The 26,028-nt window shown below is 44.7% G+C and overlaps 1 protein-coding gene across 4 annotated transcripts in view; it reads right to left on the minus strand.

The window, feature by feature from the left end:
• The window catches only part of LOC118387534 (regulator of G-protein signaling 3-like), a 217,559-nt gene that overhangs the window by 180,331 nt on the left and 11,200 nt on the right, over positions 1–26,028 (minus strand). The window contains exon 2 of one of the 4 annotated variants that reach the window (XM_052459849.1): positions 13,866–13,933. In XM_052459849.1, the coding sequence (XP_052315809.1) occupies positions 13,866–13,880 (15 nt within the window). In that variant the 5' untranslated portion in view covers positions 13,881–13,933. Of the gene's footprint in view, positions 1–3,084; positions 3,762–13,865; positions 14,284–26,028 lie in introns of those variants that run through there. The other 3 variants (XM_052459847.1, XM_052459846.1, XM_052459848.1) reach the window with 3 other exon arrangements.

Genomic DNA, 26,028 nt, shown 5'->3' on the forward strand with positions numbered 1-26,028 from the left:
GAGCTTTCCAATGGCGAACATTCCACGTTAGATACTGTAGGAGTGAGCTTTCCAATGGCAAACACTCCATATTAGATACTGTAGGAGTGAGCTTTCCAATGGCAAACACTCCATGTTAGATACTGTAGGTTTGAGCTTTCCAATGGCGAACACTCCATGTTAGATACTGTAGGTTTGAGCTTTCCAATGGCGAACACTCCACATTAGATACTGTAGGAGTGAGCTTTCCAATGGCAAACACTCCACATTAGATACTGTAGGAGTGAGCTTTCCAATGGCAAACACCCCACGTTAGATACTGTAGGAGTGAGCTTTCCAATGGCAAACACTCCACATTAGATACTGTAGGAGTGAGCTTTCCAATGGCAAACACTCCATATTAGATACTGTAGGAGTGAGCGTTCCAATGGCAAACACTCCACATTAGATACTGTAGGAGTGAGCTTTCCAATGGCAAACACTCCACGTTAGATACTGTAGGAGTGAGCTTTCCAATGGCAAACACTCCACGTTAGATACTGTAGGAGTGAGCGTTCCAATGGCAAACACTCCACATTAGATACTGTAGGAGTGAGCTTTCCAATGGCAAACACTCCACATTAGATACTGTAGGAGTGAGCGTTCCAATGGCAAACACTCCACATTAGATACTGTAGGAGTGAGCGTTCCAATGGCAAACACTCCACATTAGATACTGTAGGAGTGAGCGTTCCAATGGCAAACACTCCACATTAGATACTGTAGGAGTGAGCGTTCCAATGGCAAACACTCCACATTAGATACTGTAGGAGTGAGCGTTCCAATGGCAAACACTCCATGTTAGATACTGTAGGAGTGAGCTTTCCAATGGCAAACACTCCACGTTGGATACTGTAGGAGTGAGCTTTCCAATGGCAAACACTCCATGTTAGATACTGTAGGAGTGAGCTTTCCAATGGCAAACACTCCACGTTAGATACTGTAGGAGTGAGCTTTCCAATGGCAAACACTCCACGTTAGATACTGTAGGAGTGAGCTTTCCAATGGCAAACACTCCACATTAGATACTGTAGGAGTGAGCTTTCCAATGGCAAACACTCCACATTAGATACTGTAGGAGTGAGCTTTCCAATGGCAAACACTCCACATTAGATACTGTAGGAGTGAGCTTTCCAATGGCAAACACTCCATGTTAGATACTGTAGGTTTGAGCTTTCCAATGGCGAACACTCCATGTTAGATACTGTAGGTTTGAGCTTTCCAATGGCGAACATTCCACGTTAGATACTGTAGGTTTGAGCTTTCCAATGGCGAACACTCCACATTAGATACTGTAGGTTTGAGCTTTCCAATGGCGAACACTCCACATTAGATACTGTAGGAGTGAGCTTTCCAATGGCAAACACTCCACATTAGATACTGTAGGAGTGAGCTTTCCAATGGCAAACACCCCATGTTAGATACTGTAGGAGTGAGCTTTCCAATGGCGAACACTCCATGTTAGATACTGTAGGTTTGAGCTTTCCAATGGCGAACACTCCATGTTAGATACTGTAGGTTTGAGCTTTCCAATGGCGAACACTCCACATTAGATACTGTAGGAGTGAGCTTTCCAATGGCAAACACTCCACATTAGATACTGTAGGAGTGAGCTTTCCAATGGCAAACACCCCACGTTAGATACTGTAGGAGTGAGCTTTCCAATGGCAAACACTCCACATTAGATACTGTAGGAGTGAGCTTTCCAATGGCAAACACTCCATATTAGATACTGTAGGAGTGAGCGTTCCAATGGCAAACACTCCACATTAGATACTGTAGGAGTGAGCTTTCCAATGGCAAACACTCCACGTTAGATACTGTAGGAGTGAGCTTTCCAATGGCAAACACTCCACGTTAGATACTGTAGGAGTGAGCGTTCCAATGGCAAACACTCCACATTAGATACTGTAGGAGTGAGCTTTCCAATGGCAAACACTCCACATTAGATACTGTAGGAGTGAGCGTTCCAATGGCAAACACTCCACATTAGATACTGTAGGAGTGAGCGTTCCAATGGCAAACACTCCACATTAGATACTGTAGGAGTGAGCGTTCCAATGGCAAACACTCCACATTAGATACTGTAGGAGTGAGCGTTCCAATGGCAAACACTCCACATTAGATACTGTAGGAGTGAGCGTTCCAATGGCAAACACTCCATGTTAGATACTGTAGGAGTGAGCTTTCCAATGGCAAACACTCCACATTAGATACTGTAGGAGTGAGCGTTCCAATGGCAAACACTCCACGTTAGATACTGTAGGAGTGAGCTTTCCAATGGCAAACACTCCATGTTAGATACTGTAGGAGTGAGCTTTCCAATGGCAAACACTCCACGTTAGATACTGTAGGAGTGAGCTTTCCAATGGCAAACACTCCACGTTAGATACTGTAGGAGTGAGCTTTCCAATGGCAAACACTCCACGTTAGATACTGTAGGAGTGAGCTTTCCAATGGCAAACACTCCACATTAGATACTGTAGGAGTGAGCGTTCCAATGGCAAACACTCCAATGGAAAAGTAAAGCCTAAAGCCTCAAATATAAATTCCATAACTGCTATCTATCTATCTCTTACTGTTCCGGTGCCTTAATCCAATTGCACTATACAAAAAATATATATATACTTTCCCAACCAATTGAAGGGTCTGCTTCCTACATCATTGCTTTCATCTTTCTGTTCCCTTGTCATTTTAAAATGTTCATGCTTTCTAACATATTCTCTTTGTCTGTGTTGCAGTCTCTCCAAAAGATCCGGCTACACACAGAACCCTAGCTGAACCCCCATCCCTCCTCCTCTCCCCTCTTCTTCCATTCTCCCACTACCACGTTCTCTGCACTTCCATTCGCACACCCTCCTACCCCACTCCCTGTCCTCTCCCTCTACCCCCCTCCTACCCCACTCCCTGTCCTCTCCCTCTCTTCCCACACGCACACTTACCTGACACTCTCCCCCATTTGTCACACCCCTATGCACAACACACTTCTATCTCTCCCTCTCCCTCTAACCCCCCTCCCACCCTCCCTCCCTTTCTCTCTCCAGGTGATTATCTAGGGGGACAGACCTGAGGCAGTCTAGCGGCGATGCAGACCCTACACAGCCCGTGGATGGTATGCATGACTCCCGGCTCCTCCTGAAGACAGACACACTGTGGATGCTCCTCTGTCTACAGTCTTGGATGGTTCTCTGGGGATGATCCTCTTGAGTTCCTCTGTTCGTCTTTATACTCAGAGGAAGATCTCCTAAACACAATGGTCTGTATGGTCCTTTGGGTTCTCCCAACGCTGTATGTGCTCTTCAATGTGTTATGTGTGTACCCCAATCTGATTCCTCTGTCCACTCTGGATGATCTTCTGTGTGTGGTTGTCTAGTTAGGGTCCTCTATGGAATAGTCCAGTCAGTATGGTCTGTGTTGATTATTGTCCTTTATGAGGCAACCACTAGGTATGGTCCTATCTGCATGGTCAACATGCAGTCAATAAGATGCACTGGAAACTGTTCTCTGTATGTGGTCAGTGCAGTCACCAAGTAGATCCTCTATTAACTATGCTAATGCTCCGGGTGCGGTACTCCAAGCCCTGTGTATGGGTCCTCAGAATGCTGTGTATGGGTCCTCGCAACACCGTGAGTCCTCCTAGCGCTGTCCAGTCTTCTCTGATCTGAGTGAGTCCGTGTGTGGGGGCTGGCGTCGCGGAGGCGAGACTGGTGCTGCGTTGGCCTGCTCCAGCCACACTGCACTTGGCATGGCCGCTCATGGGAACTCCGCTCTGGAGAAGAATGGGAGGAAGTGCTCCCTCACCCCCCCTCCTCACGCTCCTCTCTTTTGCCTCCCCCCCACCTCGAGCCCTGTCCGGGCCAGCCTGTTTGTGTGCCTACCCTCGATAAGCCCAGAACAACTTCCTGAGCCAGCGGTACAGGGCTGAGAGAGAGAGGTGAGACAGACTGCTCACACACACAGATGTGTTATCATACTGTAGAAGTGGAAGAGAGAGAAGAGCACTGTGAGAATGAACACTTTTGCATCCATAATATGTATGTTATGCATACGGAGGTAGGAGGGAGTCTGTAGACGCTCAATCACAGCCATGTATTATAAATACAGTAGATATACTCCTGTGTGTTTATGAGCGTCCCCCTTTGCCATATTCACCCACATGCACTAACAAGAAACATCCACTGTGTGCAGCCTCCTGTTGCGCAACTCTTACAATGAAAGACAGAACACGCTGCTGATGAGTGGTTGAAAGCAGCACATGAGTGGTCGAAAGCAGCACATGAGTGGTTGAAAGCAACACATACCCCTCACCTCGCAATTTTTCTGCAAATCTCTCTTTTTGCACACACACACAGTCAGTTTTCACACCTAGACACATTCTCTGGAGACCTCCCTCCGCGCTCTCTAAACTATTTTACAGCAGTCTCACACCAGACACCATCATGTTTGTTATGTTTGATTCTTTCATGTTTCCTCTCCTTTTCCTTTCAATTTTCCCTGTCCAGGAATTCAGGTCTGTGAATGTGCTACTCCGGCAAACCCCTTTCCAGTTATCAAAACACTCTCCTATTTTTGTTTTTGATTGGCTACGGCATGAGAGCCGGAAACAGGAGGGCTATGAAATCTATGTAAAATAACAACAAACATCGCTCGGCCAGAAAACTGGCAAATGTAACCCCAGAGCGACCTCATTAATTCTTAACATGTCTCCGTTCCATTTATCCTTTAGTGGCTGGCTCACTGGAGGTTTACAGAGTCACAGAAAAGGAGAGGCCAAAGAGTAACCCATAGTGGGCTCTCTCCACAATGCTAACAGGCTGACAGAAAAGGCCATTCAAGTCCTTACATCCCCTCTACTGGGCATTTAGGGGGACTTTTCCCTGTTCCCCTTTTTAAGGGGGGAAGGTTACCCTTCAATCGCACACAAAAACATGCGAGAGCTCTTTCTCTTCCTTTTCTATCCTTCTGTTCAGCTCTAAACAGGCAGAAGGATGGATTAGAGGGAGAGAGAGAAAGAGAGGGAGAGAGAAAAAGAGAGAGAGGCAAGTGTTTGTAATTCCGTCTTTGAGCCAGACAAGACGAACGGAGCGGCTCCCCTTTGGAGTGTGGGATCTTCCGAGCGTCTCTGGCTGACCTGACTATCGGAGGCATCAAAGACAGTAGGCGTCTCTCTGACTGACCTGACTATTGGAGGCATCAAAGACAGGCAGTGTCTCTCTGACTGACCTGACTAGAGGAGGCATCAAAGACAGGCAGCGTCTCTCTGACTGACCTGACTATCGGAGGCATCAAAGACAGGCAGCGTCTCTCTGGCTGACCTGACTATTGGAAGCATCTAAGACAGGCAGTGTCTCTCTGACTGACCTGACTATTGGAAGCATCTAAGACAGGCAGTGTCTCTCTGACTGACCTGACTATCGGAGGCATCAAAGACAGGCAGCGTCTCTCTGGCTGACCTGACTATTGGAGGCATCTAAGACAGGCAGTGTCTCTCTGACTGACCTGACTATTGGAAGCATCAAAGACAGGCAGCGTCTCTCTGGCTGACCTGACTATTGGAGGCATCTAAGACAGGCAGTGTCTCTCTGACTGACCTGACTAGAGGAGGCATCAAAGACAGGCAGTGTCTCTCTGACTGACCTGACTATTGGAGGCATCTAAGACAGGCAGTGTCTCTCTGACTGACCTGACTATTGGAAGCATCAAAGACAGTAGGCGTCTCTCTGGCTGACCCGACTATTGGAGGCATCAAAGACAGGCAGTGTCTCTCTGACTGACCTGACTATTGGAGGCATCTAAGACAGGCAGTGTCTCTCTGACTGACCTGACTATCGGAGGCATCAAAGACAGGCAGTGTCTCTCTGACTGACCTGACTATTGGAGGCATCTAAGACAGGCAGTGTCTCTCTGACTGACCTGACTATTGGAAGCATCAAAGACAGTAGGCGTCTCTCTGGCTGACCCGACTATTGGAGGCATCAAAGACAGGCAGTGTCTCTCTGACTGACCTGACTATTGGAGGCATCTAAGACAGGCAGTGTCTCTCTGACTGACCTGACTATCGGAGGCATCTAAGACAGGCAGTGTCTCTCTGACTGACCTGACTATTGGAAGCATCAAAGACAGTAGGCGTCTCTCTGGCTGACCCGACTATTGGAGGCATCAAAGACAGTCAGTGTCTCTCTGACTGACCTGACTATTGGAGGCATCTAAGACAGGCAGTGTCTCTCTGACTGACCTGACTATCGGAGGCATTTAAGACAGGCAGTGTCTCTCTGACTGACCTGACTAGAGGAGGCATTTAAGACAGGCAGCGTCTCTCTGACTGACCTGACTATCGGAGGCATTTAAGACAGGCAGTGTCTCTCTGACTGACCTGACTAGAGGAGGCATTTAAGACAGTCAGCGTCTCTCTGACTGACCTGACTAGAGGAGGCATTTAAGACAGGCAGCGTCTCTCTGACTGACCTGACTATCGGAGGCATCTAAGACAGGCAGTGTCTCTCTGACTGACCTGACTAGAGGAGGCACCTAAGACAGGCAGTGTCTCTCTGACTGACCTGACTAGAGGAGGCATCAAAGACAGGCAGTGTCTCTCTGACTGACCTGACTATCGGAGGCATTTAAGACAGGCAGTGTCTCTCTGACTGACCTGACTAGAGGAGGCATCTAAGACAGGCAGTGTCTCTCTGACTGACCTGACTAGAGGAGGCATTTAAGACAGGCAGTGTCTCTCTGACTGACCTGACTAGAGGAGGCATTTAAGACAGGCAGTGTCTCTCTGACTGACCTGACTAGAGGAGGCATCTAAGACAGGCAGCGTCTCTCTGACTGACCTGACTAGAGGAGGCATCAAAGACAGGCAGTGTCTCTATGACTGACCTGACTAGAGGAGGCATCTAAGACAGGCAGTGTCTCTCTGACTGACCTGACTATCGGAGGCATTTAAGACAGGCAGTGTCTCTCTGACTGACCTGACTAGAGGAGGCATCTAAGACAGGCAGTGTCTCTCTGACTGACCTGACTAGAGGAGGCATCAAAGACAGGCAGCGTCTCTCTGACTGACCTGACTATCGGAGGCATTTAAGACAGGCAGTGTCTCTCTGACTGACCTGACTAGAGGAGGCATCAAAGACAGGCAGTGTCTCTCTGGCTGACCTGACTAGAGGAGGCATCAAAGACAGGCAGCATCTCTCTGACTGACCTGACTATTGGAGGCATTTAAGACAGGCACTGTCTCTCTGACTGAATTGACTATTGGAGGCATCTAAGACAGGCAGTGTCTCTCTGACTGACCTGACTATCGGAGGCATTTAAGACAGGCAGTGTCTCTCTGACTGACCTGACTAGAGGAGGCATCAAAGACAGGCAGTGTCTCTCTGACTGACCTGACTATCGGAGGCATTTAAGACAGGCAGTGTCTCTCTGACTGACCTGACTAGAGGAGGCATCAAAGACAGGCAGCGTCTCTCTGACTGACCTGACTAGAGGAGGCATCTAAGACAGGCAGCGTCTCTCTGACTGACCTGACTATTGGAGGCATTTAAGACAGGCAGTGTCTCTCTGACTGAATTGACTATTGGAGGCATCTAAGACAGGCAGCGTCTCTCTGACTGACCTGACTATTGGAGGCATCTAAGACAGGCAGTGTCTCTCTGACTGACCTGACTAGAGGAGGCATCTAAGACAGTCAGCGTCTCTCTGACTGACCTGACTATTGGAGGCATTTAAGACAGGCAGTGTCTCTCTGACTGAATTGACTATTGGAGGCATCTAAGACAGGCAGCGTCTCTCTGACTGACCTGACTATTGGAAGCATCAAAGACAGGCAGTGTCTCTCTGGCTGACCTGACTACTGGGGGCATCAAAGACAGGCAGCGTCTCTCTGGCTAACTTGAGTAGAGGAGGCATCAAAGACAGGCAGCGTCTCTCTGACTGACCTGACTATTGGAAGCATCAAAGACAGGCAGTGTCTCTCTGGCTGACCTGACTACTGGGGGCATCAAAGACAGGCAGCGTCTCTCTGGCTAACTTGAGTAGAGGAGGCATCAAAGACAGGCAGCGTCTCTCTGGCTGACCTGACTAGAGGAGGCATCAAAGACAGGCAGCTTCCACTCCACTGGACCAAGGCCAGGGGCAGGACTAGACTGGGGTTATTTTGTAGGTTTAGGGCCAAGGCCAAGGATAGGACTAGGTTCAGGGTTAGGACTGGGATTATTTTATAGGGGTAGGACTAGGCCCAGCCCCAGGGCAGAGATTTGGACCAGGGTCATGACAGGCTAGGGCAGGGGTTAGTTCTGGCTGTGGTTAAAAACAGGACTATAGGACTAGGACTGTGTTGGTTCCAGGGCTGGTGCCTGGACAGGAGCCCCTGCAGAGCTAAGAAACCCAACAAAATCAACAACCATTCTGCCCTTGCTCTCACCCTCATCCTCATCACCTCTCTGCATCCAGAGCAACAGGACAGTGTCACTCCCAGGTCTCAGGAAATGGAGAGAGAGGAAAGTAATACCAGCCGACAAGCACTTGCTGTCATGAGTCAGGGAAACTTTTTGTCAGCTCAATCAGCATTAATATTCATTCCCTGTGTCTGGTCTATCTGTGGGATGGACCACTGGAGATGTGTTGCTCTGTCCATTCAGGTTAAGTGCTGTGAGATGTTAATATGGCAGTGGAGGGGTTGGGCTCTTGCCACTCCTTGGAAAAGGACTTAGTTGCATTGGACACGACTCACAGAGACAGAGAAAGCTGACAGAAACTAGGCTGTGATGAAGAAAAACATAACTGGAAAGAACAGGAGTGAGGGGAAGTCTGAAATAAAACAAAACTAGTTTTGGTTTGAATTAGATTTTTGTGTGTCTGCAGTTTTTGCAGTGTGGGTTTGATCGAATCTGATCCCCCGAGTATGCATAGATATCGGTATCCCAGTATCCCTTCGAAACACCTTCAAACTGTTTAAATGAGTACTGTAAACCATTTGTAGACATTACGACACTTAGTGAACAGGTAAAGAAATTTCTGAAGAGAGAGAGAGAGAGAGAGAGAGAGAGACAGACAGAGACAGAGACAGGGACAGGGACAGAGGGAGAGGGAGAGGGAGAGGGAGAGGGAGAGAAGGGAGTGCAGAACAGGAACATACTGTAAGGAACACCACGGACAAGTCAGGGAAAAGCCTGGAAAAGTAGAAATCCCAGCAGTTCCACATTCAGCCTGTGAATGTTCTTTGCCCTTCTTTAACTCGGTCTCAGGGGAACACCCCACACAGACCGCTCACATCAGCCAACAAGAGAAAAGAGAGAAAGAGGGAGAGAGAGGGAGGAGAGCGCTTAAAAATTGATGTAAATGTCTGTCATTTAGTATTGTAATACAGAAGCTTCCTGTTCCTTTTCATAGCATCTCTTCGAATGCAAACTTAAAACAACTGTTTGTTGCAGTACCAGGGTTGTGATCCAACAATAGAGCAAATGAATGAGAAAAACTTGATGTGAATTTGTCGCTTGAAATTATTGTGTGCAACCAGAACCAGCAACAGATTTCGGTGTAGCTAGTGAATCAATAAGCAACCGTGAAACATGTTGCCGATATGGGCGTTTCTAGGGTACCAGTGAGGATTTCCTACACTGTACAACTTGTTACAGCTGTTGATAAGTCATTGATAGAATATTTTGGTGTCTCATTCTTACACTGGTGAAGACAGTTGTGCCTGGATCCAAGTTGCATCTAATATCCCTAGCGAATTGAGGTTGATCATCTGTTGCTGTCTGCTTTATTTACAGCAGAGTCTTGTCATTCGTTTTAACAGAGAAAGCATCAAGGTAATGTGTTCATGTTTCATATGTTTTTGTGCTTTAGATTGGACACATAAGCTGTGTTCGAATACTCATACTAACCACACTAACTGTACTATTTGTGACGTAAATTGAGTATGTAGTGTGCATATTGGTCATAGTTAGTATGCCAAAACTTCCCAGATGTCATACCACATTTGCCAAAATGCAAAGTACATCGCCAATCCTCACTTCCTGTTGAACGCAGAATGAGGGAGAGCTCAATTTTGTCTTTTTGAACTGCTAGCTACTAGCGGGTTTTTCTTGAGTGCTTGAACGCAGCCCGTGACGCAGTTAGCCACTGTGACTGGAACAAAGGATTGTCCCGGGTTTGTGTCTGTCTAGATCCCTGCTGTTTGTTGTTTTCAATCTTCCCTGTGACCTGCCCTGTCTGGAACTGTGTGTAGTAACAGCGTAACCTAAGTTGCTAGCTACCATGACAAAGACCAAAGCCAGTGGGAGTACCGTTGAGGACAGTGGTGTCTCTCTATCACAGGTGAAGGATATTTTAAGGAAACAAAAAGAGTTCTACAGGCAGTTGTTACAACAAGAAAATAGCTTAAAGTGTTTGGTCCAAATACTGGTGTATTCAACTAATTAAAGAATAAACGACCTGAATAAACGAGGTCCAGGACCTGAAGATCAGTTATCCCAGGGTCAGCTCGATGAGTTGAAACAGAAGAAGGGCAAGATGACAGCAATCTGTATGTCACTGAGAGAGGATATCAGTTCTGTGTGTGAATCCATGATAACAATGATGGATAAATCAGATTATCTTCAGGGACAATCAAGGTGGAACAACATGGTTGTGGACGGAATTGCAGAATCTCCACGAGACCTGGATGGAGTCTGAGGAGAAAGTGAGGGAAATTATCTCTGAGAAATTGAAGATGGACCACAGGAAGATTGAGGTGGATTGAGCCAACAGGACTGGAAAATCCACCACCTGCCCAGGTCACAGGCCCAGACCAATAGTGGTCATGTTCCTGAAGTTCAAGGACAAGGTAGCTGTTCTGAAAAGAGTGAAGAGCTTGAGAGGAATGTATATCTTCCTCAAGGAGGAGTATCATGAAGCTGTGCGCCAGAAGAGGAAAGAACTGATCCCAGGCATAAAAGCTGCCAGAGCACGTAGACACATTGCTTACATCTCCTATGACAGGCTCGTTGTCCACCCTCCCTATGACAGGCTCATTTTCCACCCTCCCTATGACAGGCTCGTTGTCCACCCTCCCTATGACAGGCTCGTTGTCCACCCTCCCTATGACAGGCTCGTTGTCCACCCTCCCTATGACAGGCTCATTTTCCACCCTCCCTATGACAGGCTTGTTGTCCACCCTCCCTATGACAGGCTCATTTTCCACCCTCCCTATGACAGGCTCGTTGTCCACCCTCCCTATGACAGGCTTGTTGTCCACCCTCCCTATGACAGGCTCGTTGTCCACCCTCCCTATGACAGGCTCGTTGTCCACCCTCCCTATGACAGGCTCATTTTCCACCCTCCCTATGACAGGCTCATTTTCCACCCTCCCTATGACAGGCTCGTTGTCCACCCTCCCTATGACAGGCTCATTGTCCACCCTCCCTATGACAGGCTCATCGTCCACCCTCCCTATGACAGGCTCGTTGTCCACCCTCCCTATGACAGGCTCGTTGTCCACCCTCCCTATGACAGGCTCGTTGTCCACCCTCCCTATGACAGGCTCGTTGTCCACCCTCCATATGACAGGCTCGTTGTCCACCCTCCCTCACAGAAGTCTGGAAGGGATGAGAGAGCCAAGCCTATGGGTACGTAGCTTCAACCCCGCACACACACACACACACACACACACACACACACACACACACACACACACACACACACACACACACACACACACACACACACACACACACACACACACACACACACACACCAATTGATTCATGGACTGTTGGATGTATTTTTCTTCTCTTGCTTTTTATGCTCTTTTCAGTATTATGTCGATCTCTGAAAAGCTACCCAGGAAAGGGCTGAAAATTGCCCATATTTATATGTGTATGTAGCCTTAGAAATAAGGTTAATGAAATCAATAACTTGCTAGCATCAGCTAATATTCATATATTAGCCATTCTGAGAGGAATTGTTGACTTGCATAAAGCTGGAAAGGGTTACAAAAGTATCTCTAAAACATCAGTCCACGGTAAGACAAATTGTCTATACATGGAGAAAGTTCAGCACTGTTGCTACTCCCCATCTCAACTCTCCCTCTCTTTATCTCCCTCTTTTTATCTCCCTCTCAACATCTCCCTATATCCCTCTCAACTCACCCTCCCAATTCTCCCTCTCTCCATTTCCCTCTCAACTCTGATTATCTCCCTCTCAACTCTCCCTCTCAACTCTCCCATTGGCCCCATTATTTATGGATAGACTTAAATGCAGATAGCATGAGAAACTGCTGTGAGCACCATAACAGCACTTGAGCATGTGTTTTATATGCATCATTAAGTGAAGAGGGTCACAAACACGCTGTACTCTTCCTCTTTCTCTTTACTCTCCCTCCCTCTATCACTCTCCCTCTCTCTATCTCCCCATCTCCCTCTCAACTCACCCTTCTCCTTCTCTACTTTCCCTGCCGTTATCTCCCTCTCACCTCTCTCCATCTCACTCTCTCTCCCCATCTCCCTCTCAACTTACCCTCTCAATTCTCCCTCTCAACATCTGCCTCTCAATTCTCCCGCTCTCCATTTCCCTCTCAACTCTCCCGCTCTCTATCTGCCTCTCAACTCTCCCTCTCTGCCTCTCAACTCTCCCTCTCTCTATCTGCCTCTCAACTCTCCCTCTCTCTATCTGCCTCTCAACTCTCCCTCTCTCTATCTGCCTCTCAACTCTCCCTCTCTGCCTCTCAACTCTCCCTCTCTCTATCTGCCTCTCAACTCTCCCTCTCTCTATCTGCCTCTCAACTCTCCCTCTCAACTCTCCCTCTCTCTATCTGCCTCTCAACTCTCCCTCTCTCTATCTGCCTCTCAACTCTCCCTCTCTCTATCTGCCTCTCAACTCTCCCTCTCTGCCTCTCAACTCTCCCTCTCTATCTGCCTCTCAACTCTCCCTCTCTCTATCTGCCTCTCAACTCACCCTCTCTGCCTCTCAACTCTCCCTCTCTCTATCTGCCTCTCAACTCTCCCTCTCTCTATCTGCCTCTCAACTCTCCCTCTCTCTATCTGCCTCTCAACTCTCCCTCTCTCTATCTGCCTCTCAACTCTCCCTCTCTCTATCTGCCTCTCAACTCTCCCTCTCTCTATCTGCCTCTCAACTCACCCTCTCTGCCTCTCAACTCTCCCTCTCTCTATCTGCCTCTCAACTCTCCCTCTCTCTATCTGCCTCTCAACTCACCCTCTCTGCCTCTCAACTCTCCCTCTCTCTATCTGCCTCTCAACTCTCCCTCTCTCTATCTGCCTCTCAACTCTCCCTCTCTCTATCTGCCTCTAAACTCTCCCTCTCTTTATCTCCTGCTCTCTAAAAACATGGTCAGAAAATGACCATCATAAATGACAAACTGGGCATTCTCTCTCTCAACATCAACAACAATCGTCTCTTCTCAATATGACTCACATACATGCGACCAATTACAGCATTGCATACATCACAACATTCTGGCATTTTCTTAACATCTGCACACAAAGCCTAGCTATAAATAATTCACACACACAAACACATGCATGCAAACACACTCACACATACACACACATACTCACGAAAAAATGTTGTTATATTTTTAAGCTCTTTTGTATTGTCTGTTTATGACGATTCCTCAAAAATATGAAATGTGATGAAAAAAGAGAGACTAGCACACACACACACACACACACACACACACACACACACACACACACACACACACACACACACACACACACACACACACACACACACACACACACACACACACACACACACACACACACACACAGCTCCATGTCTCAAACAGATACCCAGATATACAGTACACAGACACATAGAGAGAAAGTTCTAAAAGAGTCACTCACCGTTAAGCATTGCATATTTTCAGGGCTTGTGGTCTCGGAGGCAGCTCCATGGTTTGACAACGGAGCCTCTGAAAGAAATACAAAAGAGTCACAGGCTGAGACACTGCTTTTAGAGAACATCTCTGGCTCTCTGTCTCTGGACCTTCAGGTCACCAACAGGGGAACTTGCTCTTATTCTCAACAAGATGCCCCCAAAAAAACGCCTCAATTTATTGCAGATGCAAGATAAAGTTCCAAATTTGAGGCTGACAAAAACAATGGCAATATGTTGCAGCCAAAAAAAGTCTCTGTACGTTACAAGGCAATGTATGAAGCCTGTCCTGGGCTGCCTTGGTGTGTGTTGTCAGTTAGGACCCCTCTAATAAGGCACAAACAGAACTTTCAACTCCGCTAAGGTGTGAGGTTGCGCCCAACTAGCCAAGAGAGGAGAAGAACACAAGAGAGGGAGGGAGGGAGGGGGTTTAAAGAAAAGGAACTTCCCTCTCACTCCATTATCTCTCCTTCAAGGGCTCTTGTGAGGTTACCATGGTGATGGGGCCTCGCCCCCAATGTCCTTTTAACCATTGCTCATAAAGGCATCATTCAGCTGGCCCACAATGCTGATGCCGGGTCCCCCTCCCTCCTTTCCTCCATCCCTCCTTTCTGCCCTCCCTCCCTCACTCTCTATACATAGAGCTGCAACTCTCTCTCACTGCCTCTCTCTCTCTTTCCTTATACACAAAGCTGTATCTCTCTCCCCCAAGTCACTCTATAGGGAAATACACTCTCTCTTATTTTCTTTTGCTCTGCCATTCTCCCTATTTCCTGCTCTATATTTCATTATCTCTCTCTCCCTCTCTCCCTCTCTCTTGTTCCCCATGCAGATGGTGAGATTTGATTTCAAACTCATCCACCCCATGGAAACACCCCCCTCTCATACCCAGCATTGCGCCAGCCTCGTGAGGAGTTATCATAATCGCATTAGCACAGACACACACATCCATTAAACACAGAAGCGTGCACACACACACACACACACACACACACACACACACACACACACACACACACACACACACACACACACACACACACACACACACACACACACACACACACACACACACACACACACACACACACACTGCCCTGCCACAATTAGTTCTCCTACAGCCCTGTCGTTCACCCTGAGGACATTCTCCCATCCCGCAGGCATGTTGCAGGGGTAACAGGGTGAACTTCAAGCAGGAGTCTAAGAGTTTCGTCACTTTAATCCCAACTCAGAGGGGCCCCAGAGAGCCAACCTGCTCATCCATCGGCCCTTTGTCTGGATGACCATTAATCACACAGAGTGAAGGGACACACACACACCTACTGGCACACAAGACTGTCCTCCAGCGTAACAACACACCCGGAACAGCCTCTAAACAGAGAGGGGGGCACTGAAGAAATGGAGAGAATGTACGAGATGGAGACAGAGAGAGAGAGGAGGGAAAAAAACTAGGGGAGACAGAAATAAAGAGAAAAAAAAGAGTTGGAGAGTAAATGAGAGTCAAGGAGAGAGTGAGAGTGACCGTGAGAGAGAAAGAGAGAGGGAGAGAGAGAGAGACGTGTAAGGAGGAATGAATAGTGTTGGCCATTGGCCACAGTCAGTCAGTCTTGCCACAGCACTGTCGGGCCATAAAACACCTCTCTCTCTCCCCAAGTATCGTGGAAGCACTCCTCACTCTCTTGACATCCTGGCCCTCCTTTCACACTCCAAACAAATAATCAATTGATGGAGAGAACGAGAGAATGTTCTCTCCATCAAGCAGACTTCTTTCTCAGTCGTTTAAGATCATCTCCAGCATGAGGCCATAATGGTAGTGCCTTGGGTGTCAATGGGAGAGATGGGGTGTTGAAAACCCTGTGACACTCACACGTGATATGTAGCTGATGAGGTGTCATGGCTCGAAAGAGCCCTGGGTCATGAAGTGCAGTAGCGTATATTTCAGTGGTAGACATAGCAGATGATTTTTGCCTCTACGAATATGGCTGAAAACAACATAAATGCTATGGCTGAACCATAGAGGAAGGTTAAATTATGTTTAAATTCAATGAAAAATATTCTGAAAAGTAAGCAAGTACACAAGATGTAACTGAGATTGTGATTGAATCTCTCATTGGCATCAATGGTTGGTTGACACTTTACGAAATTCATTGGATTTTTTTAAAAGTCATGAATTTAAAGTGTTGTTTATATGTTGATTTTCTACCTTTAAAACACAATCAACTTTGTGCACTATCAGAAAAAAAACAATAGGCTGGGCAATATCTCCTACTGGAGAGTTGATCTATCTACAGTTATTCATTTGGTCTCCAATCCAGGGTTTTAACAAAGCCCAGTTTAGCGTTGATATTTTTCACTGAATACTGCCAATTACATTTACATTTACATTTAAGTCATTTAGCAGACGCTCTTATCCAGAGCGACTTACAAATTGGCCAATGTGCTATCATGAGAATAATTATTGAGAAATCTCTTAATAACTAAATATATGCACTTTTACTATCAAAGTCATTCAAAAGGGTTAGATTCAACAAAGCAAATTAAATGTATCCATACTTTATCAATCATATATCATCAATAATGGTATTTAGGCCTGTATTTCATTTGGGAAGTCATTAACCTCTACACAATCGGTGGGTCCCCCACAGGACGGTTGAGCTAACGTAGGCTAATGTGATTAGCATGAGGTTGTAAGTAACATGAACATTTCCCAGGACATAGACATATCTGATATGGGCAGAAAGCTTCAATTCTTGTTCATCTAACTGCACTGTCCAATTTACAGTAACTATTACAGTGAAAGAATACCATGCTATTGTTTGAGGAGAGTGCACAGTTATGAACTTGAAAAGTTATTAATACATCAATTAGGCACATTTGGGCAGTCTTGATACATCATTTTGAACAGAAATGCAATGGTTCATTGGATCAGTCTAAAACTTTGCACATGCACTGCTGTCTTCTAGTGGCCAACATCTAAATTTCACCTGGACTGGAATAATATATTTTGGCCTTTCTCTTGCATTTCAAAGATGATGGTACAAAAACATTACAAAAAAACAAATTTTTTCTTTGTATTATCTTTTACCAGATCTAATGTGTTATTTTCTCCTACATTCATTTCACATTTCCACTTCAAACTTCAAAGTGTTTCCTTTCAAATGGTATCAATAATATTCATATTCTTGCTTCAGGTCCTGAGCTACAGGCAGTTAGATTTGGGTATGTCATTTTAGGCGAAAATTGAAAAAAAGGGGCGGATCCTTAAGAGGTGTTAACAGCTATTCTTCAATTCAGTTCTAGGGTTTCAAGCTTTGGTTGAATTCAAATGTAATCTTCAAGTTAATCATAAGTTGAAGTTTCACATCCATCTTAACCAAAAATCTAAGTGAAAGAATAGGACTAAATTAAATCAAACTTTATTTAAAGTGCATTTAAAGTTTGATTAGATTAGATTTAGTCTTATTCTTTAACTTTGATTGTTGGTTGAGATGGAGACATGAATCTAACATATCAATTTGTTGACAAACTGGATATTGAACACAACCAAATATCAACATTTGTAGGAGATGTATCTTCTGCTTGGATTGTCCATCTGTGTCACTGACTTATTTTATATTTAACCTTTATTTAACTAGACAAGTCATTTCAGAACATAGTCTTATTTACAATGACGGCCTAGGAACAGTGGGTGCCTTGTTTAGGGGCAGGATGACAGATTTTTTACCTTGTCAGCTTGGGAATTCGATTTAGCAACCTTTCGGTTACTGGCCCAATGCTCTAACCACTAGGCTACCTGTCGCCCCTTAGTCTGGATTTAAGTCCAGTTTGTCTGTCCTTTTTCCACGATTTACAATTCGTCTACAATTCACAATTTGTCTACAATTCACAATTGCTATAATAATATGTGCAGAATCTCAAACAGCATTGATCACTTGCACATGTACTTTTAATGTAATCTCAACTGCAATCCAAGTCTTTTGGTTGTGCTATTAGATGGATAACACATTAAGTTGTTAGAAATACAAAATATATGACAATGTTTTCCAATTTGAACTTTGTTGTGAATTTAAATGGTTGAAATTGCTCTGATAACACATTTAGATGACAACTAAACCAACAATCAGACATTGCTCTTCCATTGGAATTTGGTTCGGCTTTTAAATGGTCGAAAGCATAGCGATATAATGCAGTTCAACAAACTTGGCTGTCTTTTTGCGTGGGTGATTTAAAGGTTGAAATCTCATTGATCAACATCTAAATAACAACTAAATATGACCCAAATTTTCACGTTGAAATGACATGGTGTGCCCAGTGGGTAGAGCGCGTCGGTCATGAACCCCAGTGCTGGGTTTTGCATCGAAAGGAAGATGCATAATGCAGAAAATAACCCCCCCTCCCCACCTCTCTCTCTCTCTCTCTCTCTCTCTCTCTCTCTCTCTCTCTCTCTCTCTCTCTCTCTCTCTCTCTCTCTCTCTCTCTCTCTCTCTCTCTCTCTCTGACCCTGGATGAGGCAGATCAAAGCTATTTTTTAATGTGGCTGTGAATAGGAGCGGTGGGTAGAGCATCTTTTGGGCATTTGAAAAGGACCCATTGTCACACTTGACCACATCTAACTGTCAGGGAATGTTACCTCTAACAGAAGAGGACAGAGCGGAGGCTGCACCAAATACAGACAGACAGACAGACAGACAGACAGACAGACAGACAGACAGACAGAGAGAGAGAGAGAGAGAGAGAGAGAACAAGGGAATGAGAGAGAGGATGTGAAAACACATTAACCACCAGTGCCTTGGATATAGTAACCCATCAGATGCTTACTGACGCGTTACCAGGGGAAAAAGTTATATTACCAGGATGTGACTGGTGAGCCCTGTGTACTGGGTAAATCAGGGGAAAATAGGACATTTAAACAAGCAGGCCAGCGCAGAGACATGGAATGAAACAGTATTCTCCCCGAAGCCTAAAGTCACAGCTATATGCCAGAGAGGGGAGGAGAGAAAAAAGGAAAGGAAAGCACACACACACACAAACACAAAGTGATGGTCGAGATGAAATTACATCTTGTTATGGTTGGGTTAACTGCACAAAAACAGCCCACTGTGAAGCAAAAGCAGGGGAGCTGAAAGCGACTCAAAGACGATGACACCACCCAGCGCTAACAGATAGATGAAAACAATGTAGCAGAGTACTACAGACAGACATACAGGATTTCTGCTCAGCCAAACTGAGGGTGACTGACTCATCATGTCACACGGAACTACGCAACAAGACGGGGACATTTAGGGTGACTGGGCAGAGGGTAGCCGTTGTGATTGGCAGATTGGCAGTCTTATTTCCTGTTTCTGCCGGGGGCCAATCTGCCCATGGGGATTATGAGTCACGTCAATCAATCTATTGGTCATCCCACTGTCTCAGTCTGTGACATGGAGGGTTTGGGTGGGTTGGTTTAAACACAGGGAGAATAGGGTGATCACGACACATTCATAAAGGTGAACCGTATTAACATACTGTACCGTATTAATGGGATTTCAATATTGTAAGATGGCACCATCATGATGCGGTGAAACGAAACCAATAACAATGCATACAGGGCTTAACATTGTATTGTAAAAAGGGACAGCTGAAAGTAAGAAAATGTAACAGGTGAAAACCGATTTTAAAAAAGGACCAAATGAGAGTGATAAAGAGACAAGAAAATGAGACAGATCAGGGATACTAAGGGGAAGGGAGTGGGAAAGGGAGAGAGACCAAGTAAGCAGTCTTGAGTTCAGTGTCTCACGCCCTTGGCACAAGAACACGACATCATCACCAACAGGCTTTTAGCTTTTGACGAGCCCCAGACTGACTCCATTGAAATGTTGGGGGAACATATCAAATAAAATAAAATGTTATTCTTCATAAACAACAGGTGTGTACTAACAGTGAAATGCTTACTTACGGCCCTTACCAACAATGCAGGGAGAAAGAAAATAGAGAAATAATAGAAAAGTAAAACACGCAATAATAAAAGTAGTAATAGATGAGTAACGATAACTTATATATCAAGGGGTACCAGTACCATTCAATGTTCAAGGGTATGCAATCATTGAGGTAGATATGTATGACGCTACAAGCTTGGCACACCTGTATTTGGGGAGCTTCTCTCATTCCTCTCTGAAGATCCTCTCAAGATCAGTCAGGTTGGATGGTGTGCATTGCTGTACAGCTATTTTCAGATCTCTCCAGTGATGTTTGATCGGGTTGAAGTCCGGGCTCTGGCTGGGATAATGAAGGACATTCAGAGACTTGTCCAAAAGCCACTCCCGTGTTGTCTTGGCTTAGGGTTGTTGTCCTATTGGAATGTGAACCTTCGTCTCAGTCTGAGGTCCTGAGCACGCTGGTATCCAATTGGCAGTCTTGTCTCATCGCTCCAACTCCCGTACAGGGAGATGCGAAGGTCGAGAGGCATGCATCCTCCGAAACACGAACCAACCAAGCTGCATCACTTCGTGAAACAATGCCCGCTTAACCCGAAAACCAGCCACACCAATGTGTCGGAGGAAACACTGTACACTTGGTGACTGTGTCAACGTGCGTACACCCAGACCGCCACAGGAATCTTTAGAGCGTGATGGGACAAGGACATCCCTGACGCCCAAATCCTCCCATAAGCCGGATGACGCTGGGCCAATTGGTGCCGCCCAATGGGTCTCCCGGTCAAGGCCAGCTGCAACAGAGCCTGGACTCGAACCAGGATCTCTAGTGGTACAGCTAGCAACTGTGATGCAGTGACTTAGGCCACTGCGCCACTCGGGAGGCACGTTCATCTTTCCCTCAATCCTGACTAGTCTCCCAGTCCCTGACGCTGAAAAACATCCCTAGAGCATGATGTTGCCAAAACCATGCTTCACCGTAGGGATGGCACCAGGTTTCCTCCAGACGTGACACTTGGCATTCAAGCCAAAGAGTTCTATCTTGGTTTCATCAGACCAGCGAATCTTGTTTCTCATTGTCTGAGAGTCTTTAGGTGCTGTTTGGTAAACTCCAAGTGGGCTGTCATGTGCCTTTTACTGAGGAGTGGAATCCATCTGGCCATTCTACCATAAAGGCCTGATTGGTAGAGCGCTGCAGAGATGGTTGTCCTTCTGGAAGTTTCTCCCATCTCCACAGCAGAACTGAGTGACCATTGGGTTCTTGGTCACCTCCCTGACCAAGGCCCTTCACCCCCGATTGCTCAGTTTGGACTGGCGGCCAGCTCTACGAAGGGTCTTGGTGATTCCAAACTTATTCTGTTTAAGAATGATGGAGGCCACTGTGTTCTTGAGGACCTTCAATTCTGCAGAAATGTTTTGGTACCCTTCCCCAGATCTGTAACTTGATAAAATCCTGTCTCAGAGCTCTACGGACAATTCCTTTGACCTCAAGGCTGGGCTTTTGCTCTGACATACACTGTCAACTGTGGGACCTTATATAGACAGGTGTGTGCCTTTCCAAATAATGTCCAATCAATTGAATTTACCACAGGTGGACTCCAATCAAGTTGTAGAAACATCTCAAGGATGATCAATGGAAACAGGAACCTGAGCTCAAGTTCGAGTCTCATACCAAAGGGTCTGAATACTTATGTAAACAATGTATTTCTGTTTTTTTATATTTAATACATTTGCAAACAATTCCTTAAAATCGCTGCCAAAAGTGATTGTAACGTGTATTGACTCAGGGGTGTGAATACTTACATTACCAGTCAAAAGTTTGGACACACCTACTCATTCAAGTTTTTTATTTATTTGTTCTATTTTCTACATTGCAGAATAATAGTGAAGACATCAAAACTATGAAATAACACATGGAATCAAGTAGTAACCAAAAAGGTGTGCCTTGTTAAATTATTAAAAGTTAATTTGTGAAATGTCTATACTTCTCTAATGCATTTGAGCCAATCAGTTGTGTTGTGACAAGGTAGGGTGGTATACAGATGATAGCCCTATTTGGTAAAAGACCAAGTCCATTTTATGGCAGGAACAGCTCAAATAAGCAAAGAGAAACGACAGTCTATCATTACTTTATGACATGAAGGTCAGTCAATCCAGAATATTTCAAGCTCTTTAAAAAAAAATTCAAGTGCAGTCGCAAAAACCATCAAGCGCTAGGATGAAACTTGCTCTAATGAGAACCGCCTCAGGAAAGGAAAACCCAGAGTTACCACTGCTGCAGAGAATAAGTTCATTAGAGTTGCCAGCCTCAAAAATTGCAGCCCAAATAAATGCTTGACAGAGTTCAAGTAACAGACACATCTCAACATCAACTGTTCAGAGGAGACTGCATGAAACAGGCCTTCATGGACAAATATCTGCAAAGAAACCGCTACTAAAGGACACCAATAAGAAGAAGAGACTTGCTTGGGCCAAGAAACCCGAGCAATGGACATTAGACCGGTGGAAATCTGTCCTTGGTCTGATGAGTCCAAATTTGAGATTTTTGGTTCCAACCGCCGTGTCTTTGCGAAACAGCTGAGTAGGTGAACGGATGATCTCTGCATGTGTGGTTCCCACTGTGAAGCATGGAGGAGGAGGTGTGATGGTGTGGGGGTGCTTTGCTGGTGACAATCAGTGATTTATTTATCATTCAAGGCACATGTAACCAGCATGGCTTCCACAGCATTCTGCAGCGATACACCATCCCATCTGGTTTTCAACAGGACAATGACCCAACACACCTCCAGGCTGTGTAAGGGCTACCAAGAAGGAAAGTGATGGAGTGTTGCATCAGATGACCTGACCTTCACAATCACCCAACTTCAACCCAATTGAGATGGTTTGGGATGAGTTGGACCACAGAGTGACGGAAAAGAAGCCAAAAAGTGCTCAGCATATGTGGGAACTCCTTCAAGACTGTTGGAAATGCATTCCAGGTGAAGCTGGTTGAGAGAATTCCAAGAGTGTGCAAAGCTGTCATCAAGGCAAAGGGTAGCTCCTTTGAAGAATCTAAAATCTAAAATATATATGTATTGATTTGTTTAACACTTTTTTGGTTACTACATGATTCCATATGTGTTTTTTAATAGTTTTGATGTCTTCACTATTATTATACATTGTAGAAAATAGTAAAATAAAGAAGAAGAAAAAAAAACATTTTAATGAGTAGTTGTGTCCAAACGTTTGACTGGTACTGTATATAAATGAGATATTTCATTTTCAATCAATTATTTCATTTTCAATTGATTAAAAAGCTATATATATATATATATTCTTCAAAGCATGTTTTCACTTTGCCATTATGGATTACTGTGTGTAAATGGGTGAGAATTAAAATATATTTAATACATTTTAAATTCAGGCTGTAACACAGAAAAATATGGAATAAGTCAAGGGGTATGTGTCACGCCCTGGCCTTAGTATTTTGTGTTTTCTTTATTATTTTGGTCAGGCCAGGGTGTGACATGGGTATTTATGTGGTGTGTTTTGTCTAGGATTTTTTTGTAGGTTATGGGATTGTGGTTAGTGAAGTAGTCTAGGTAAATCTATGGTTGCCTAGAGTGGTCCTCAATCAGAGGCAGGTGTTTATCGTTGTCTCTGATTGGGAACCATATTTAGGCAGCCATATTCTTTGAGTATTTCGTGGGTGATTGTTCCTGTCTCTGTGTTTGTTGCACCTGATAGGGCTGTTTTGGTTTTTCTTGTTTTTGTATACTGTTTGTATTTTCATCTTTCATTAAAGATTTTTATGAATAACCCCGTTGCATTTTGGTCCTCCTCTCTTTCACCGGAAGAAAACTGTAACAGTAGGAATTTTCTCTGGAGGAAATGTATTTGTCTATGGTTCAGCTCTCCATTTCTCCCTAATGAGCCTAGTTTGTTCTAGGCTTAAAATTCAGTCTACAGAGACTAGCTAAGTGTTTGACTATATCGTTTTTTTTTTTAAATGGACGTTTTCGTACACTCAGTGTACAAAACATTAAGGACACCTGCTTTTCCATGACATGGACTGACCAGGTGAATCCAGGTGAAAGCTATGATCCCTTATGTCAATGGTTGAATATACTTCAATTAGTGTAGATGAAGGGGAGGAGACCAATTTAAATTAGGATTTTTAAGCCTTGAGACAATTGAGACATGGATTGTGTATGTGTGCCATTTAGAGGCTGAATGGGCAAGACAACATATTTAAGTGCTTTAGAACGGGGTAGGTGCAAGGAGGACCGGTTTATGTCAAGAACTGCAATGCTTCTGGATTTTTCACGCTCAACAGTTTCCCGTGTGTATCAAGTATGGTCCACCACCCAAAGGACATCCAGTTAACTTGACACAACTGTGGAAACCTTGGAGTCAACATGGGCCAGCATTCCTATGGAATCCCCCCACGGGATGGTTAAACTAACGTGTGATTATCTGGTATGGGCAAAAAGCTTATATTCTTGTTAATCTAACTACATTGTCCAATTTACAGTAGCTATTACAGTGAAAGAATACCATGCTATTGTTTGAGAATAGTGCACAGTTATGAACTTAAATGTATCAATAAACCAATTAGGCACATTTGGGCAGACTTGATACAACATTTTGAACAGTAATGCAGTGGTTCATTGGATCAGCCTAAAACTTTGCACATACACTGCTGCCATCTAGTGGACAAAATCTAAATTGCGCCTAAACTGTAATAATACGTTGTGGCCTTTCTCTTGCATTTCAAGAGTATTATCTTAACAAATCTATTGTGTTATATTTTCCTACATTAATTTCACATTTCCACAAATATCAAAGTGTTTCCTTTCAAATGGTATAAAGAATATGCATATCCTTGCTTCAGGTCATGAGCTACAGGCAGATAGATTTGGGTATGTCATTTTAGGTGAAAATTTAAAAAAGGGTCTTGACACCAGATACAAAACTACTCTAATATGGCGTTGGGGGTTGACATACCGTATAACAGGATAAATTATGAAAAACTAAATTAAGATTATGATTGGAGAAACAAAACAAAGCAATGGTTTGCAATTGTGTATTTGACAGTTCAACGTGGCAGGAAGTGGCCAGAGGAAAGAACAGAGGATATGTGACCTTTTAGGATGGGTTATCTGACTTTGGTTCAACAAGACAGTAGCATGAGGCATGAGTTAACCTTAAATCATAGCAGTGTCAGTACAAACATCAGTACAGACCTAAGTTATATACACTCTCTCAAACACACACAGTCTTCCCACTCATTGAATCTTCTGATTGAACTCATTTGTCATAACTCCTTTGAGATGTGAGGACAGCAGCTCTATGTAAAACAGGGCGATATTATTGATGCTTGACATTTACTATAATTTCCTATAAATATTTAATTTGCAGATTAAAATGAATTTAAAGCCATCTGTTAAAGGGCAGCAACAAAAACAATCTAATAATATACAGTAGAAAGGTCTCATGTGTTTCAGTAGGCATTGATGGGAACAGGCGTGAAATATCAAATTTAATATGATTGCCTCTGTTGTTGTTTTAGAGGAACTATATTTTTATCTAACATATACACATTAGAAAGTGTTGACTGTGATTTATGATGGGATGGCCTCAGGCAAAGTTGAGATTCATCTTTGTCATTCCTGTTGTGCTTACAATGTCAGCAGCAATGTCAAGCAAATGCTATGCCTCTCCTCTAAAAGCAACTATAGGGAAGTGGGTTGGGTAGGTGTGTAAATGTTTCAGTACTTCGGGGGAGGGGAGAGTGCATGTGCATGCAGATGACACTTTCATGTGTAGACCCTCTGACCCTAGTTCTAACAACGTTTGAGGGCAGTGCATTAGACATGGTTAAATGCATACACACGTACAGGTCACGTTGTGTCAGTTATAAATACTCTAGCTGTCCTGGAGAGTACACACACGACAGACAGACAGACAGACAGACAGACAGACAGACAGACAGACAGACAGACAGACAGACAGACAGACAGACAGACGCACACACAAGCAGACAGACACAGAGAGAGACACAAACACACACACACACACAAAGAGAGAGAGAGAGACAAGCAGACACACACACACACATAGAAAGATACACAAGCAGACACACACACACAGAGAAACTCAAGCAGACACACACACACAAGCAGACACACACACAGAGAGACACAAGCAGACACAGATACACAAGCAGACATAGACAGAA

This window comes from Oncorhynchus keta, chromosome 13, assembly GCF_023373465.1.
Source record: "Oncorhynchus keta strain PuntledgeMale-10-30-2019 chromosome 13, Oket_V2, whole genome shotgun sequence".
Lineage (NCBI taxonomy): Eukaryota > Metazoa > Chordata > Actinopteri > Salmoniformes > Salmonidae > Oncorhynchus > Oncorhynchus keta.